Source organism: Panthera onca, chromosome B3, assembly GCF_046562875.1.
Source record: "Panthera onca isolate mPanOnc1 chromosome B3, mPanOnc1 haplotype 2, whole genome shotgun sequence".
Lineage (NCBI taxonomy): Eukaryota > Metazoa > Chordata > Mammalia > Carnivora > Felidae > Panthera > Panthera onca.
In genome coordinates, this window is record NC_138344.1 from 60345617 (window position 1) to 60359384 (window position 13768).

At 54.8% G+C, this 13768-nt stretch overlaps 1 protein-coding gene across 6 annotated transcripts; it reads left to right on the top strand.

The window, feature by feature from the left end:
• The first annotated feature begins 507 nt into the window (after nucleotides 1-507).
• Nucleotides 508-12920, top strand: CDAN1 (codanin 1). Of its 6 annotated transcripts, none has more exons than XM_060618806.2 (28): nucleotides 508-637; nucleotides 865-1355; nucleotides 1589-1795; nucleotides 1995-2164; nucleotides 2297-2410; nucleotides 2493-2571; nucleotides 2977-3097; nucleotides 3255-3364; nucleotides 3830-3919; nucleotides 4559-4634; nucleotides 5165-5370; nucleotides 5675-5795; nucleotides 5931-6077; nucleotides 6188-6354; nucleotides 6709-6796; nucleotides 7050-7139; nucleotides 7331-7385; nucleotides 7595-7728; nucleotides 7810-7913; nucleotides 8163-8321; nucleotides 8695-8758; nucleotides 8952-9030; nucleotides 9190-9338; nucleotides 10482-10589; nucleotides 10706-10769; nucleotides 10937-11118; nucleotides 11373-11480; nucleotides 12101-12920. In XM_060618806.2, the coding sequence occupies exons 1-28, from the start codon at nucleotides 548-550 to the stop codon at nucleotides 12224-12226; spliced, it is 3699 nt and encodes a 1232-aa protein (XP_060474789.2). In that variant the 5' UTR covers nucleotides 508-547; the 3' UTR covers nucleotides 12227-12920. The 6 variants fall into 6 exon arrangements, with proteins under 6 accessions (XP_060474789.2, XP_060474790.2, XP_078304671.1 ...); XM_060618807.2 differs by having other exon boundaries at nucleotides 1592-1795; XM_060618804.3 differs by having other exon boundaries at nucleotides 514-685.
• The last annotated feature ends 848 nt before the right edge of the window (nucleotides 12921-13768 follow it).

Genomic DNA, 13768 nt, shown 5'->3' on the forward strand with positions numbered 1-13768 from the left:
CTGATGGTGACAGCGGGCGTCGCACGGGCCAGGGGACTGAAAACTCAACTTTTGAGAAAGACAAGGTCAAATGAGGTTAGGCTAATTTTATCCTAACTTCGTTAGGGTGGAGACTGTTGTATCTAGAAAACTTAAACTCCAGAAAGAAAAGAGTGTGCTTATCACAGAAGATAAGGCAGGTGTCTCTCTCGGGGAATTGTTCACCTTTATCGTCCAGCCGCTCTCCCGGCCCCTCGGTCTCCCCTGTCGTGTCCCTGGGACCCCGCAGGTCGCCCCTCGGGCCAGGGCAGCCGGGACCGGACCTCACCCATCGCGGTGCGGCCTCACTTTGCGGGCCAACTGTTGGCTGCCGGGAGCCGCTGAGCCAGCCGCGGCCTTGACCTAAGGCCTTAGCCGAACCTCAACCTGGGGAAGCCCCGGCCCCACCCCCAGCCCCGCCCCTCCGCTCCGCGGCCCAACGGTCGCTCCTCCGCGCCGGCCCCGCCCCTCCCAGGCCGCCCGTGGCGCGTCGGCGCCTGCGCAATCGCGTTCAAGTGCCCCGACCGGGATGGCGGCCGTTTTGGAGTCGCTGCTGCGAGAGGAGGTGTCGGTCGCAGCCGCGGTGAGGTGGATCGCGCGCAGCGCCCAGAGTTCGGAGGTAACAGCGCCGACACGCCCCCAGGCCTGGCCCGAGTCTGCTTTCCGCGTGAGATACCACCCCTCCGGTCCCTTTTCTCTTGGGTGCCTGGCTGTCAGCCCGGGCCGAATGCGCTCCAACTAGGGGCCGCTGCCGGGCCGCCCGCCTCAGCGCGCCCTGCGGTCCGGGCTGCTCGTGGCGCCGGGCTGGCAGCTGACCCTCTCGCCCCTCGCCCGCTTCTCCCTCAGGATGACCCCGGGGAGGCGGCCGCGCTGAGCTCCCTCCGGCCACTGCGGAAGGAATTCGTGCCATTCCTGCTGAACTTCCTGAGGGAGCAGAGCAGCCGCGTCCTCCCGCAGGGCCCCCCAACCCCCGCCAAGGCCCCGGGCTCCTCGGCAGCTCTGCCTGGGAGGCCCGGGGGCCCGCCGCGGGGCGGCCGCGGGGCGCGCAGCCAGCTCTTCCCTCCGACGGAGCCTTCCAGCACCGCCGCCGCCGAGGCCCCTTCGGCCCGCCGCGGGGGCAGGAGGCGGGGCCCGGGGCCGGGTCGCGAGCGGGGAGGCCGCGGCCCCGGGGGCCTGGAGGAGGGGGTCAGCGGAGAGAGTTCGCCTTGGGCCGCAGGCCGGAGGCCCAGGGGATCTGGCAGCCCCGGCAGCCCCAGCCTCGCGCGCTCTGATCCGCCAAACCTCAGCAACCTGGAGGAGTTCCCTCCCGTAGGCTCGGTTCCCCCCGGCCCTGCAGGGTGAGAATCAGGCCCCATCCACGATTGGGGTGGCACGAAGGCTGTGTTAGGGGAATCAGTAAATCAGGGCTGGGCTCTCCGCAGTTGAGCGTGGGAATGCCCCGAGGGTTGGGGGTGAGTTAACCACAGTGGTGAGGGGCCTTTTGCGAAGCGCCCCCCCCCCTCCCCGCTGTTGTGGTGGAGGGGGAGGTGTTTGAAGATAACGAATTTGAGAAAAACCTGTGGCTACTCAGCAGGACGAAGCCTTCGCGCAGGATCAATCCAACTCCGGTGAGCGAAGAGCGGTCACTGTCCAAGCCCAAGACCTGCTTCACCTCACCCCCAATCAACTGTGTCCCCAGTTCCCAACCCTCAGTCCCGGACACTAGCCCTTGGGGCCATGGCCTTCCCCCAGGGTGCAGAAGTCTGCAAGAGGAACGGGAGATGCTCAGGAAGGAGCGGTATGATCTTGCCACTCCCTGGGTTGTCAGCTTCCTCCCAGTGGGGGATCTGCAGGCCTTTTCCCTTGAGATTGGTTTGCCCCTGGGAGCAGCCCTGGGTCTGTTTCCTGGGCTGTGGATGTCTGCTCTGGAGAAACCTGAGTATGGCTGTGGAGGGGAAGCCAGGGGAACCTCTCATGACATCTCTCTGTCCCCTTAGCTCTAAGCAGCTGCAGCAGTCACCTACTCCCGCCTGTCCCACCTCAGAATCGGGGTCTCCCCTCCCCAGCCGGACAGGTAACCTCACAGCTGAGCCCGCTGACCCTGCCAGAGTGTCTTCCCGCCAGCGCCTAGAGCTGATAGCCCTCATCTACTCTTCATGCATCGCAGGTAGTTGAGAGCAAAGGGCGCTTGAGTGGAGATGCCTGCGGAATTTTGGTGTAGGAGAAATGATAAGGCAAGCAGAACTGAGCCTTGGTTCCAAATGATGCCTGACACCCTGGGGCTTCCTTTTATATCCAGAGAACCTGGTACCAAACCTCTTCTTGGAGCTTTTCTTCGTCCTTCAACTCCTTACTGCTCGGAGGATGGTGGCCACGAAGGAGAGTGACCTTGAACCAATTCCGGGAGCACTAGGTCAGTGAGTGAGCCTCTTTTTGGGAAATGAGGTCTGGAGATGGAACAGTTCTTAACTGACAGCTTGGTACTATCCTTCTAGATTCCCTGGAAAGCCCTCTGTTCCAGAGTGTCCATGATTGTGTCTTCTTTGCAGTACAGGTTTTGGAGCATCAGTTTCAGTGAGTTTCCCCAGCTTTGGCATTTGAGCCTTATTCCCAATGTTCGCTTGGGTCTCTGGCCACTTGAGGTAAAATGCTTGTGCTTAACACAGGTGCAATAACCTTGGGCCTTTTCCTACATGGAGTCTGTAGTTATTGGTCAAAGCTATGAATTTAACTCCTATAACAATCAAATTGCTCTCTGTGGTCTTGGCATCTGATCTTTGGGTTTATGTCTAATGTTTCCCTGCTCCATAAGGTTTCGTTTCTTCCCCCTTGCCTCCATCATCTTAAATCCTTGGCCCATGACTTTGCCTTACATGCCTGCTCCATGTTCCAGATAATGTTCTCTGTGGGGTGCAGATGTCAGCTTCCTGTTTGCAGTCCATGTCCCGTTCCCAGTCATATGTGCTTTTGTCCCTGCAGGGTTCTTTCCTACTTGGACAAAGGGACCTTAAAACTGTTGGCTGAGAATGAGCGGCTGCTGTGCTTTTCACCAGCTCTGCAAGGCCGCCTCCGAGCTGCCTATGAGGGCAGTGTTGCCAAGGTAGGGACCCCTCCTGGCCTCCACCTGACCCTTCCCAGCCTCATAATTTAGGCAGCCCAGCACACACCGGGCTAACTCCGGGCAGGAATACAGAGATGAGGTTTTCTGAGCATGATCTGTGAGGGTTTCAGTCCCTAATGTCCCTGCCATATTTTAGGTCTCTCTGGAGATGCCACCGTCTGCTCAAGCTGTCTCCTTTCAGCCGGAAACTGACAATCGTGCCAACTTCTCCAGTGACCGAGCCTTTCATACTTTTAAAAAACAAAGGTGACAAGAAAAGGGAACTTTCAGGAGGGAGTGGGGCAGCATTTCTCTGGGATAGGCAGCCTATGTTGTTTTCCTAGAAACTAGGAGTTTGGCACTAATAGGTGGTAGTTTAGCACCACTGCACCCTTTCTGCAAGTATCATAATGGCTACACACCTTCATTCCATTTTCCTGCCCATGGACTTGAACCTCTGACCTCAGCAGCCTTCTCACAGGTATATGACATTAGTCACAGGGTCCTCAAACAAGAGAGAACCAGATCAGCTTTTCCTGTGTACAGAACTATGTGAAGCATGTTGTGTGCTGCTGCTGGGTCTTCAATGTTGTCGGCATGTAGAGAACTTTGGAGAGGATAAGGAATGGGGCTGTGGATAGTCCTGTCCTCGATGGTTCGGAGCTAGAGAAAGCACTCTTGGGAGTGAGATCAGCTATGCCTCAATTGATCAGGCGTTCTTGTGTCTGTCAGGGATGTGTTTTTTGAGGTGCTTCGAGAGTGGGAAGATCGGCATGAGGAGCCTGGCTGGGATTTTGAGAAGGGCTTGGGCAGCAGGATCAGGTAGGTGCTCCCACGCTGGTCACCTTAGTGGTGCTCTGGTAGTTGATTGGAGGAGGGCTCTTCCTCCACTTATAGCCCATAGCTCCTACCTTCTGTGTCCTCCTTAATCTCTAGTTACTGGCAACTCTGCCTCTACTCAGAGGGATTTGTATTGCCAGCTCCTTGCACTCAGAATGACTCAGACTTGTTATATGAGTGTGAATGCTTGGATGAATACCAAGCCCGTTTTCCAGGTTGCTTGAGTTTTGGCCCAAGTCACTGGTTAGACCCTTTCCAACATTTTCTTCATTGTCTAGTTCAGCAGCTCCAATAACTTTGCATAGCTAGATGCAGAAAGAATATCCTGTCCAGTGATCTACCTTCCACACGAGTCATGACACTCACTAGAGCCCAGTATAGACTGAAGATTAGGGATGGTATTATCTCTTGGTGGGTTCAGTGTGTCTGTAGCCTTGAGGGATCTTGGTGCTAAGGAGAGTGTCCCTTACCTATTCCCACATCTTTGCACTGGCCAACTCTGGCTGAGGTCTGCTCACGCCCCTGGGTAAGGACTGAAAGGCCCAAGGATTGGCTCGTTCTCTCAGATTTCTGCCCCCTTCCTCCTTCCGTCACATTCTGTTCCTGCCTCTTATGCCTCAGAGCCATGATGGGTCAGCTCTCTGCAGCCTGCAGCCACAGCCATTTCGTTCGGCTTTTCCAGAAACAACTTCTCCAGGTAAGAGCCCCAGCAGAAGAGATGAATCTACAGGAGGCAGTAGGTATTAAAGGCAGCCAGGTAATGGTGGGATGGAGCAGACAGACATGCAGGTCCTGGGCTGGAGTTTGAACAGGAGTTCTCCTTGGGGGGTGGCTGAGATGCAGGTAGCCAGAGGGGAGCCAGAGCCCTCCATCACGTGCCCTGCACCCACGGCCTCCCTAGCCTCCTCACACACCCAGCATACCCTGCCAGCCTTAGGCCCTCACTACTCCCTTGTCCTTGGTCTGTGCCATAGTAGAGCGAGCCCTGTCGTAGGACTCAGGCCCGATTTTAAATCCTGGCCCTAGTGACCGAGGCAAACATCTAACCTTGTGAGGTTAGTCTCTTTACCTATAAAATAGCCTGATCCCAACCTTGAAAAACAAACCTGTGGCACCTGATACAAGGCTGGCATTCCAGAAATGTTCATTACTTCCACCCTATTTTGTTCAGTCCTTCTTTCCAGAAAAACTTACTGTTTTTTTTTTTCTCCTCTTCCTGCCGCGCAGATGTGTCAGAGTCCCAGTGGCACCGGAGGCACGGTCTTGGGTGAAGCTCCGGATGTGTTAAGTATGCTTGGAGCTGACAAACTGGGGCGGTTGCGGCGCCTACAGGAGAGGCTTGTGGCCCCTCAGAGCAGCGGGGGGCCCTGTCCGCCCCCCACCTTCCCGGGCTGTCAAGGATTCTTCAGGGACTTCATCCTGAGCGCCAGCAGGTAAGGGTCCCCTGCAAAGTGCAGGGAATAGGGCTGAGGCCAGGAGGGGTTTGTCTTTCCAGAAGGGCAACAGTTCTCTCTCTTTTGCCTGGAATGTAACAGAGTGGGACCGGTGATGGCCAGGCTCCTCTAGCTCACAGTTCCTGCCTCCATTTCCTTTCCTGTTCTTTGACCCACACTGGTAACCTCAGCCTCCTTCCCTCTCTGCCCCACTGTGCCTTGCTTTCTGCATGAACTTTCTCTCTATTCCGATTCTGTCTATGCCTCTGCCAGTGTCTTTTTTTTTTTTTTCTTCACTTCCTAGCTTCCAGTTTAATCAGCATCTCATGGACAGTCTGAGTTTAAAGATCCGGGAGCTCAACAGCCTTGCCCTGCCACAGCCTGAGCCCAGTGACGAAGATGGGGAGTCAGATGTGGACTGGCAGGTTAGAAAGCAGAATGAGGGAGAGAACAGGGTTCTGACCTAGGAGGGAAGGGCTCTTTTCAAGAACTGGGTAACAGATTCAGAATTGCTCTTGAAGCCCTATGCTTAGGGCATCTTGCTTCCCTGATCCCTACAGGGTGAACGGAGGCAGTTTGCCATGGTGCTGCTCAGCCTGAGGCTTCTGGCTAAATTCCTGGGCTTTGTGGCTTTCCTGCCATACCGGGGGCCTGAGCCACCCCCCACCCGTGAGCTCCAGGACTCCATTCTGGCCCTGAGGAGCCAGGTGAATGGGGGCTCTGGTAAGGAGGGCCGGGAGGGGCCGCCAAGCCCTGGAGATGGAGGGCGTCCCCCACCTCCAGCCCCCCGCCGCCTGACCCAACCCTGCCCCGCCAGGTTCCCCCAGCCCTGGATGTGCGGGCGCTGTTGCAGCAGGGGCTGCGGGCCCGCCGAGCCGTGCTCACAGTGCCCTGGCTGGTGGAGTTCCTCTCCCTCGCTGACCACATTGTGCCACTGCTGGACTATTACCGCAGCATCTTCACTCTCCTGCTCCACCTACATCGGTGAGTCCAGAAAGGGTGAGGCTTAAGCCAAGGGCATGGGAGAACACTGCTGAAGCTGCTGTCAGTGAAGAGGGTTGAGCGGCCCTGTGCTTCCTGTGCGGTACCATAGCCATAACCTACCCTCAGGGGAGAGGCAGAAAGTGGGCACTTTTTTGCACTTTTATTAGCTGTTTTTTATTCCTCCTGTGGCTGAGCTCAGAGGGAGTACAGATCTGGTGAGGGGCGGTGGGGAGATCTGTATGGGGTCACCTGTATGACAGCCATCCCCTTTTGGTCTGCTTTTGAGAATTACCTTCCCAGTGATAGCTTTTTTTTATTCCGTTGTGTCTTTCCTTATACAAATGTACTGTTTAGGAGCTTGGTCTTGTCAAAGGAAAGCGAGGGGGAGATGTGTTTCCTTAACAAGTTGCTGCTGCTTGCTGTTCTGGGCTGGCTTTTCCAGGTTGGTCAAGTGGAGGAAGATCCAGATTGGGGAAGGGAGGCATCCACTGTGGGTGGAGTCAGGGAGTAGGAGAATGTCTGAGTCTGAACAAGGTCACGGCCAGAAGATGAAGGTTTAGAGGGGGTATGGGAATTACCATGGTTTCAGAGCAAGGTTGCTTTGTATCTGGTGGCCAAACCCTGGAACCACAAGGTCTGTGTGTTGAATCTCTGAAGCGCTGACTGGAGTTTGCACTGCTTTGATCTTTTGTCAGATTCCCACAGTCCCTGAGGATCTGTTCTTTCTGGAAGAGGGTCAGTTGGATACTTTTGAGGTGGATACAGTAACTTCAGAGCATGGGTTGGTAAGTGTTGGGGTCTGGCCAAAGCTGTGGGAGTGGCAGGAATAAAGGAGGCAGGCAGTCTGGGAGATCCTAGAGACTGAACTCTTCTGTAACTCTTCCCCAACTGTCCCATTTCTGGCACACTGGGGAGGAAGAGAAGCCTGCCTGCCTGCCTGCCTGCCTGCCTAACTTTGGCCTGTTCTCTCCCCCAGGATGGCATGCCTGTGGTGGACCAGCACCTACTCTACACCTGCTGCCCCTATATTGGTGAGGCACCCAGGGTCCTCAGTCCCTGGCTTGTCCCTTCATGAGCACCTAAAAGACATCCCGTGGGCCTAACACCCTAATATGTTGTTCTCTTCTTAGGCGTTCCCCAGGTGCCTCAGCCTCTTTACTCCACAAATACTTAAAGTCCCAAGATGCCTGGGAGGGTAGGGGTGGTTCTGGAACTAAGCAGTTGGGCTTCCCTGTCGCAGGAGAGCTCCGAAAACTGCTCGCTTCGTGGGTGTCCGGCAGCAGTGGGCGGAGTGGAGGCTTTGTGAGGAAGATCACTCCCACCACCACCACGGGTCTTGGAGCCCAGCCTCCCCGGACCACCCAGGGGCTGCAGGTAAGGGCAGGGCAGAGGCAGGGGACATCCAGGGGAGAAGAGAGAGGAAACTCTTCATGCGCCGTTGCCTCCTCCCCATAGGCACAGCTGGCCCAAGCCTTTTTCCACAACCAGCCGCCTTCCCTGCGCAGGACTGTAGAATTTGTGGCTGAAAGAATCGGCTCTAACTGTGTCAAACACATCAAGTAAGGGTTGAGGGGGTTGGGAAGGCAGATGTGGAAGGTGCCGGGCTCATTCCCTTACCATTTACCCCCTCAACTCTTAACATTGTATTGCCAATCTGAGGAAAGTTAGCTTGAGGGGAAGGATGTGGTGGGGAGGCTAAAACTGCTAACATTATTTGAGGTTAGTTCTGACCAGATTTCCTTGCATTTGCAGCCCCTTTCTGATTCAGTTCCCTCAACCACCTTCAAGCTTTTCTGTTCCCGCTGCAGGGCCACACTGGTGGCAGATCTGGTACGCCAAGCTGAGTCGCTTCTTCAGGAGCAGCTGGTGACGCAGGGACAGGAAGGGGGTGATCCAGCCCAGCTGTTGGAGATCTTGTGTTCCCAGCTGTGCCCCCACGGGGCCCAGGCACTGACCCGGGGGCGGGAGTAAGAGACGCCAGACCCTCATCCCCACTCTCCGCTTTTATTTTCCTGACTTTTTCTTTTTCACAAACTCATCTCTTTTTATTCCACGTCCTCTCTGAAACCCCCTTTTTCTTTCACTTCCTATGTAGGTACATATCTTAGGCTTTAGGACCCAAAGTCCAAAGTTGAGTTGGAAGAATGGGGGGTTGGGTGTCCCATTCCTCCCGGCGTCAGGGATCAGGGGTGGGCCCAGGGCTGACAGTGCTTCTCTTACTCCCCTGCCCACCTCTCCCCAAGGCAGAGCCCTCCTGGCTCAGCTGATTGGTGCACTTGGCCTTTCTTTCTGTGAGCCAGGCCAAAACCTCTAGCCATCACGGACTCTGTCTCCTTTCAGGTTCTGTCAGAAGAAGAGCCCTGGGGCAGTACGGGCACTGCTTCCCGAGGAGACCCCGGCAGCTGTAAGTAGGGAGGAGGCCTGGAGCCCGCGGGCTGCTGTTTGGTGGTGGGAGAGTTGTGCTGCGGGTCACATGTGCATGAAGGTGGTGGATGGGTCCGAGGGTTGGTCCCGGCCTTGGGGACACCTGAGCTGTTGTTCATTCTCATCCCTGAGCCTCCTCTGGCCCCTGACGCTGCAGTTCTTCTGGGTCACAGGTTCTAAGCAGCGCAGAGAACATTGCTGTGGGGCTTGCGACAGAGAAGGCCTGTGCCTGGTTGTCAGCCAACATCACAGGTAAGGTCCAGGACAGGGGAGTGGCTGACCAAGTTCTTCGAAAGTGGACTGGCAGAAAGTGGGAGGCCTCTGGGGGAGAAGGAACATAAACCAGTTGGAAACAGTGATGGGCATGGGTTGGTGTGGTGACCCCTCTTCTGTTCTCCCTTTGACCTGCAGCACTGATCAGGAGGGAGGTGAAGGCGGCAGTGAGTCGCACACTTCGAGCCCAGGGTCCTGAACCAGCTGCCCGGGGGGAGCGGAGGGGCTGCTCCCGAGCCTGTGAGCACCACGCTCCCCTCCCCTCCCACCTCATCTCCGAGATCAAAGTACACAGCTCCCCTCCTCCCTGCGCCCCTCTCCTCTCCCTTCTCCCCGCTCTTTTCCTGGTCTCCCTCCTTCCTCACGTCAGCTGCAGTGTTTTGTGTAGCCGCTTTCTGTGTTGTGCAGCTAGTTCGGTGTCCTTCGTTACTGAACCGGATTAGGTAGGGCACAGCTGAACTGAACGGTTTTCCTAATTGCTTTTCACTAACTTCCGGTACCTGAATCACCCAAAAGGGGAAAAGAACAGATATGAAAGTTTCCAATGGGCTGCATACTGCTTGCATGGGAGGTGATGGGGGTCTGGGGGGAGCGGACGTCTGCTGTAGTAGGAAAGCCTCGAAGGGGGCAGTCACCTGTGTTGGCACAAGATTTCAGAAATGTTCTTATATGTGGGATGTGATGCTTATTTAGTTGTAGGCAGTAAGAATAAACTACCATTGCTCTTGATTGTAAAAATTTAGATACCGTCTAGAGTAGGGCTCAGCAAACAGCCCATGGACCAAATCCAGCCAGCCTGCTGCTGATTTCTATAAATCAAGTTTTATTGGAACACAGCCACACTCGTTCACTGATGAATTGTCTAGGGCTGTTTTTGTGCTATAGCAGCAGAGATGTTAAGGCCTGCAAACCCTCAACTATTTACTGTTTGGTGGAGCCAAAGATTACGACTAGGGACTAAGAAGGAATGACAAAAATGGAGAGTATATAGTGGGGAGAAGAAAAGGCTAAGTGGTTTTCTGTACTGAAGCCGGACTCTCCCAAGAAGATGAACAGAAGCATGGGGGATAGAAAATATAACATGTAGCCAGACGGTTCTCCTAAATGCTTTCAGGATAAGGCTCTCTGGGAAGTGGCTGGGTGTGGCTTTGTCCCAAGACGAGTGACATCTCTTGAGCTCTCAAGGCAGCATGTTGTCCCTCAGCTGACCTGCTCCATCTGTTCCCTCTGTTGCTGTCCACTTGGTTGGCTTCTTCTCCCAGCTGTGCGGTCCTGCCCAAGTCCCAGGTCTAAGGCACCTTGGCCCGGCCGCTTCATCCGGGGACCCGGTCTTCCTTTTCCTTCTGCCTCTTTCCACTGGCTTCTCGGTGGCCTCCTCGGTCCCAGCCAGGTATGAAGTCTCGCTCTGCTTCCACCCCCGCTCTCTCCAGGATGTGCTCGCTCTGGCTGTGGGGCCCCGGGACCCTGAGGAGGGAGTCTCTCCGGAGCATCTGGAGCAGCTCCTGGGCCAGCTGGGCCAGACACTGCGGTGCCGCCAGGTGAGACCTAACACGACGCTGTACTTGTGTCCTTGTCCAGTGCTAGTCACCAGAGCTGCATCAGCTCAAGGCTGCTACTGTAAGGATAGCGCTAACGTCCAGCCTCTTCTCTACAGTTCCTGTGCCCGCCTGCAGAGCAGCATCTGGCAAAGTGCTCGGTGGAGTTAGCATCCCTCCTTGGTATGGCTCTCTGTCATTACATCACCCTTCTGTCACATCCCCCAGATCTCAGGTTTTGGTACAAGCTAGATTAGAAACATGGAGCTTTGTTCTCTTCTACCTCCCAGGGGCCAGCTAGGTGACCCTACCTCCATTTCTCAAAGCTTGACTTTCTTCTTTGCCCAAAGTTGCAGACCAGATCCCTGTCCTCGGGCCCCCGGTGCAGCACCGGCTGGAGAGAGGACAGGCTCACAGGCTCCTGCACATGCTGCTTTCCCTGTGGAAGGATGACTTTCAGGTGCTGGTTCCACTGCAGCTGCTGCTGAGCCCAAGAAACCTGGGGCTTCTGGCAGACACTCGGCCAAGGGAGGTGAGCTAGAGCGGTGGAGGTGGGCAAGTGGGCTCTTTAGCCCCCTGCACTCCTGTTCTGACACCCCCCCACCCTCACCCCAGTTGCTGTGTGTGTGTTTCCTTTACTCCACCTTTTCTGGCGCTGTGTTCGTCTCCTCTAATACGCTCACATGGGCTGCAGATCTCCTCCTCCTCCTCAGCAGCTCTGTCCTTTGGATCAGTCAGGGTCGCTGTGTCAACCTACCCCACTGACGCTCTCCATGTGTGTTGCAGTGGGACCTGCTGCTGTTCTTGCTCCGGGAGCTGGTAGAGAAAGGGCTGATGGGACGGACAGAGATAGAGGCCTGCCTGGGCAGCCTCCATGATGCCCAGTGGCCAAAGGTAAGGAGTCCTCATCTCCTCATCCATCTGTCCCTTTTCTCCTGAAATGGGGCCAGCGGTGGGGCCCAGGAATTCTTAGGATCTTCCCAAAGCTCAGTGGACTTTATCAGGTATCTTCAGGACCACCCTGAAATGGTGTGGCTGTTCTCGAGTGCCTTTTTCACATTTGAGTAGCTACTGTATGAAAGAGGGTGCCAGCGGAGGAAGGAAGATGGAGGGCAGGTAGTTGGAAAGCAGCGTGGCAAGGTGAGTATGGGTTTTTTAAATTAGAATAACCTAGATTTGAATCTCAGCTGGTACTGAATGTTATCGTAATCTAGGGCAGAATAGCGTATACCTCCTAGGGTTTGTCAGGATGATATCTGTTGGTGGTAAGTACTCACTAGATGATTCTGTGCCTCCTGTCAGATTCCCCTCTCCCTGCTGGAACTGGAGCATCCCCAGAGGACTAATGGGAAAAGGTGTCATGTCCATTTCAGTGTAGAAGGCCGTTGGGAAAAAATAAGGTTGTCTACTCGTTGGTTAGCAAGGGCTAGATATTGGGGATTGAGTTTTATAGAAAGGATGTACCATCCAGAATTATGTGTCAGCCTTCTCTGTCCTCTTTCTGCTTATTCCAGGACTTCTCTGAAGAATTAGCAACACTGTTCAACCCATTTCTAGCTGAGCCTCACATGCCAGAACCCCAGCTAAGAGCTTGTGAGCTGGTGCAAACAAACCGGGGGACTGTGCTGGCCCAGAGCTAGGGCTGGGGAGTGGCCCTGCCTCAGGTGTCTGACCAGAACCCTGGAGCCCGGCCGGACTGTGCCTCAGGAGGAGGTCCCGTGCCCCCCTCGGAGTGCTCACCGCTGACCCTTGCTGATGCGGGAGCAGCTAAGTCTGTTAGTCAGGCTTCCTGCTCACATGCGAAGGAAGCGTGTGGCTGCCGGCATCCCACTGACGCTGACTGCAGGCTCACCGCCCGCGTCCTAGAGGAAGGAGGAGGGTTCACCAGATTCAGGATTGTGATGGGAAAGCCTAGAGACAGACTCCAGTCCTGGAGCAGAAGAGTTGGCATTTATTATTTGGATTATTAAATGACGTGTGTGGGCTTGACGACACAGGACTCGAGCCCTATTTGCTGCTACCCCAGCATCCCTTAAAACTCTTTGGTTTGGAAATCATGACAGAGGCAAGTGGCTTCTGCTTAACTCGTGAGTAAAGTTAAAACATGAATCTTGGGGAGTGGACGTTTTCTTACCACCAGGAGCTAGGCTGCCTGCCATCTCCTTAAAAATGCACAGTACGTGAGGTGGGGCTGACCTGCCAGAAGCCCAGCTTTTACCCTGCACCTTCTCTGCCTTCAGCCCTGTGCAGGTACTAACTCTCAACCGTAACTCCATACAGGGGCTACACACAGGGCAGAACATTAGAGCTTTTTAAAATAAACCGTTTTCTTTATCAAGGGCTTCATGTCTAGTTATTTTCACCTGGCTCTTCCCTTGAGAAGGCTGTAGTCTCAGGTGGGCACTGACAGGGCAGAGCAACCCTTGTGCTGGTTTGTTAGGGCTGGGGGTGTTGCATTTGGCTCAGAACAAAAGCGTTCTGTGTGTCTCTAAGTTTGGACTAAAAAGCGCTACCTTGATAACGTGCATGAAGTTCACTCCTATAAAATTCATTGCTTTTCTACATTGGCAGTGCACACAGATTCGGGCTGTGTTGGAGGAAGGAGAGGGTACTCAGGGAACCCTCCTGAAGTGTCTCGCAAAATTCTGTCTGTGCGTCAGTGTGTAGTTCCTGGGGGAAAAGCACATAGCTGTCAAAGAGGCCGACCCAAGGCCGAAGGGGCCTGCTGTGTCTGTCACCTGAGGAAAGCTGGTGGGAAGTCCTGACAGCCCTCAGCACAGAAAGGTCCCTCAGCACCTAAAAAGCCACTTCCATCCCTCAGCTCCTCCCAGCTGCTCCTTTTACAAGTTTCTGCAGCTGAACCTTTTGTTCCATAATCTTTTTATCTTCAAAGGCCTTTATTTTGTCCTTTAAATCCATTTCACACTAATCTATAGGATTTGTCCTATAAATCCATTTATACTAAATTCAGGAAGTTCTGAATGCCTGGGAGCCAAGAAATGTTTTATCTTTCTGCACCCATGTGGCTTAACGAGAGCACTGCTCTCTGAAGGTGAGCCCTGAGGTAAGAAGCTGCCACTTCAGAGGACCCAGCTCTCTGTAGGTGGGACAGGTAGGCGGAGCTGGGAGGCAAGCCTGAAGCCCCAGGGATGCTGGGCTAATGCCCACTCAATTCAATATAG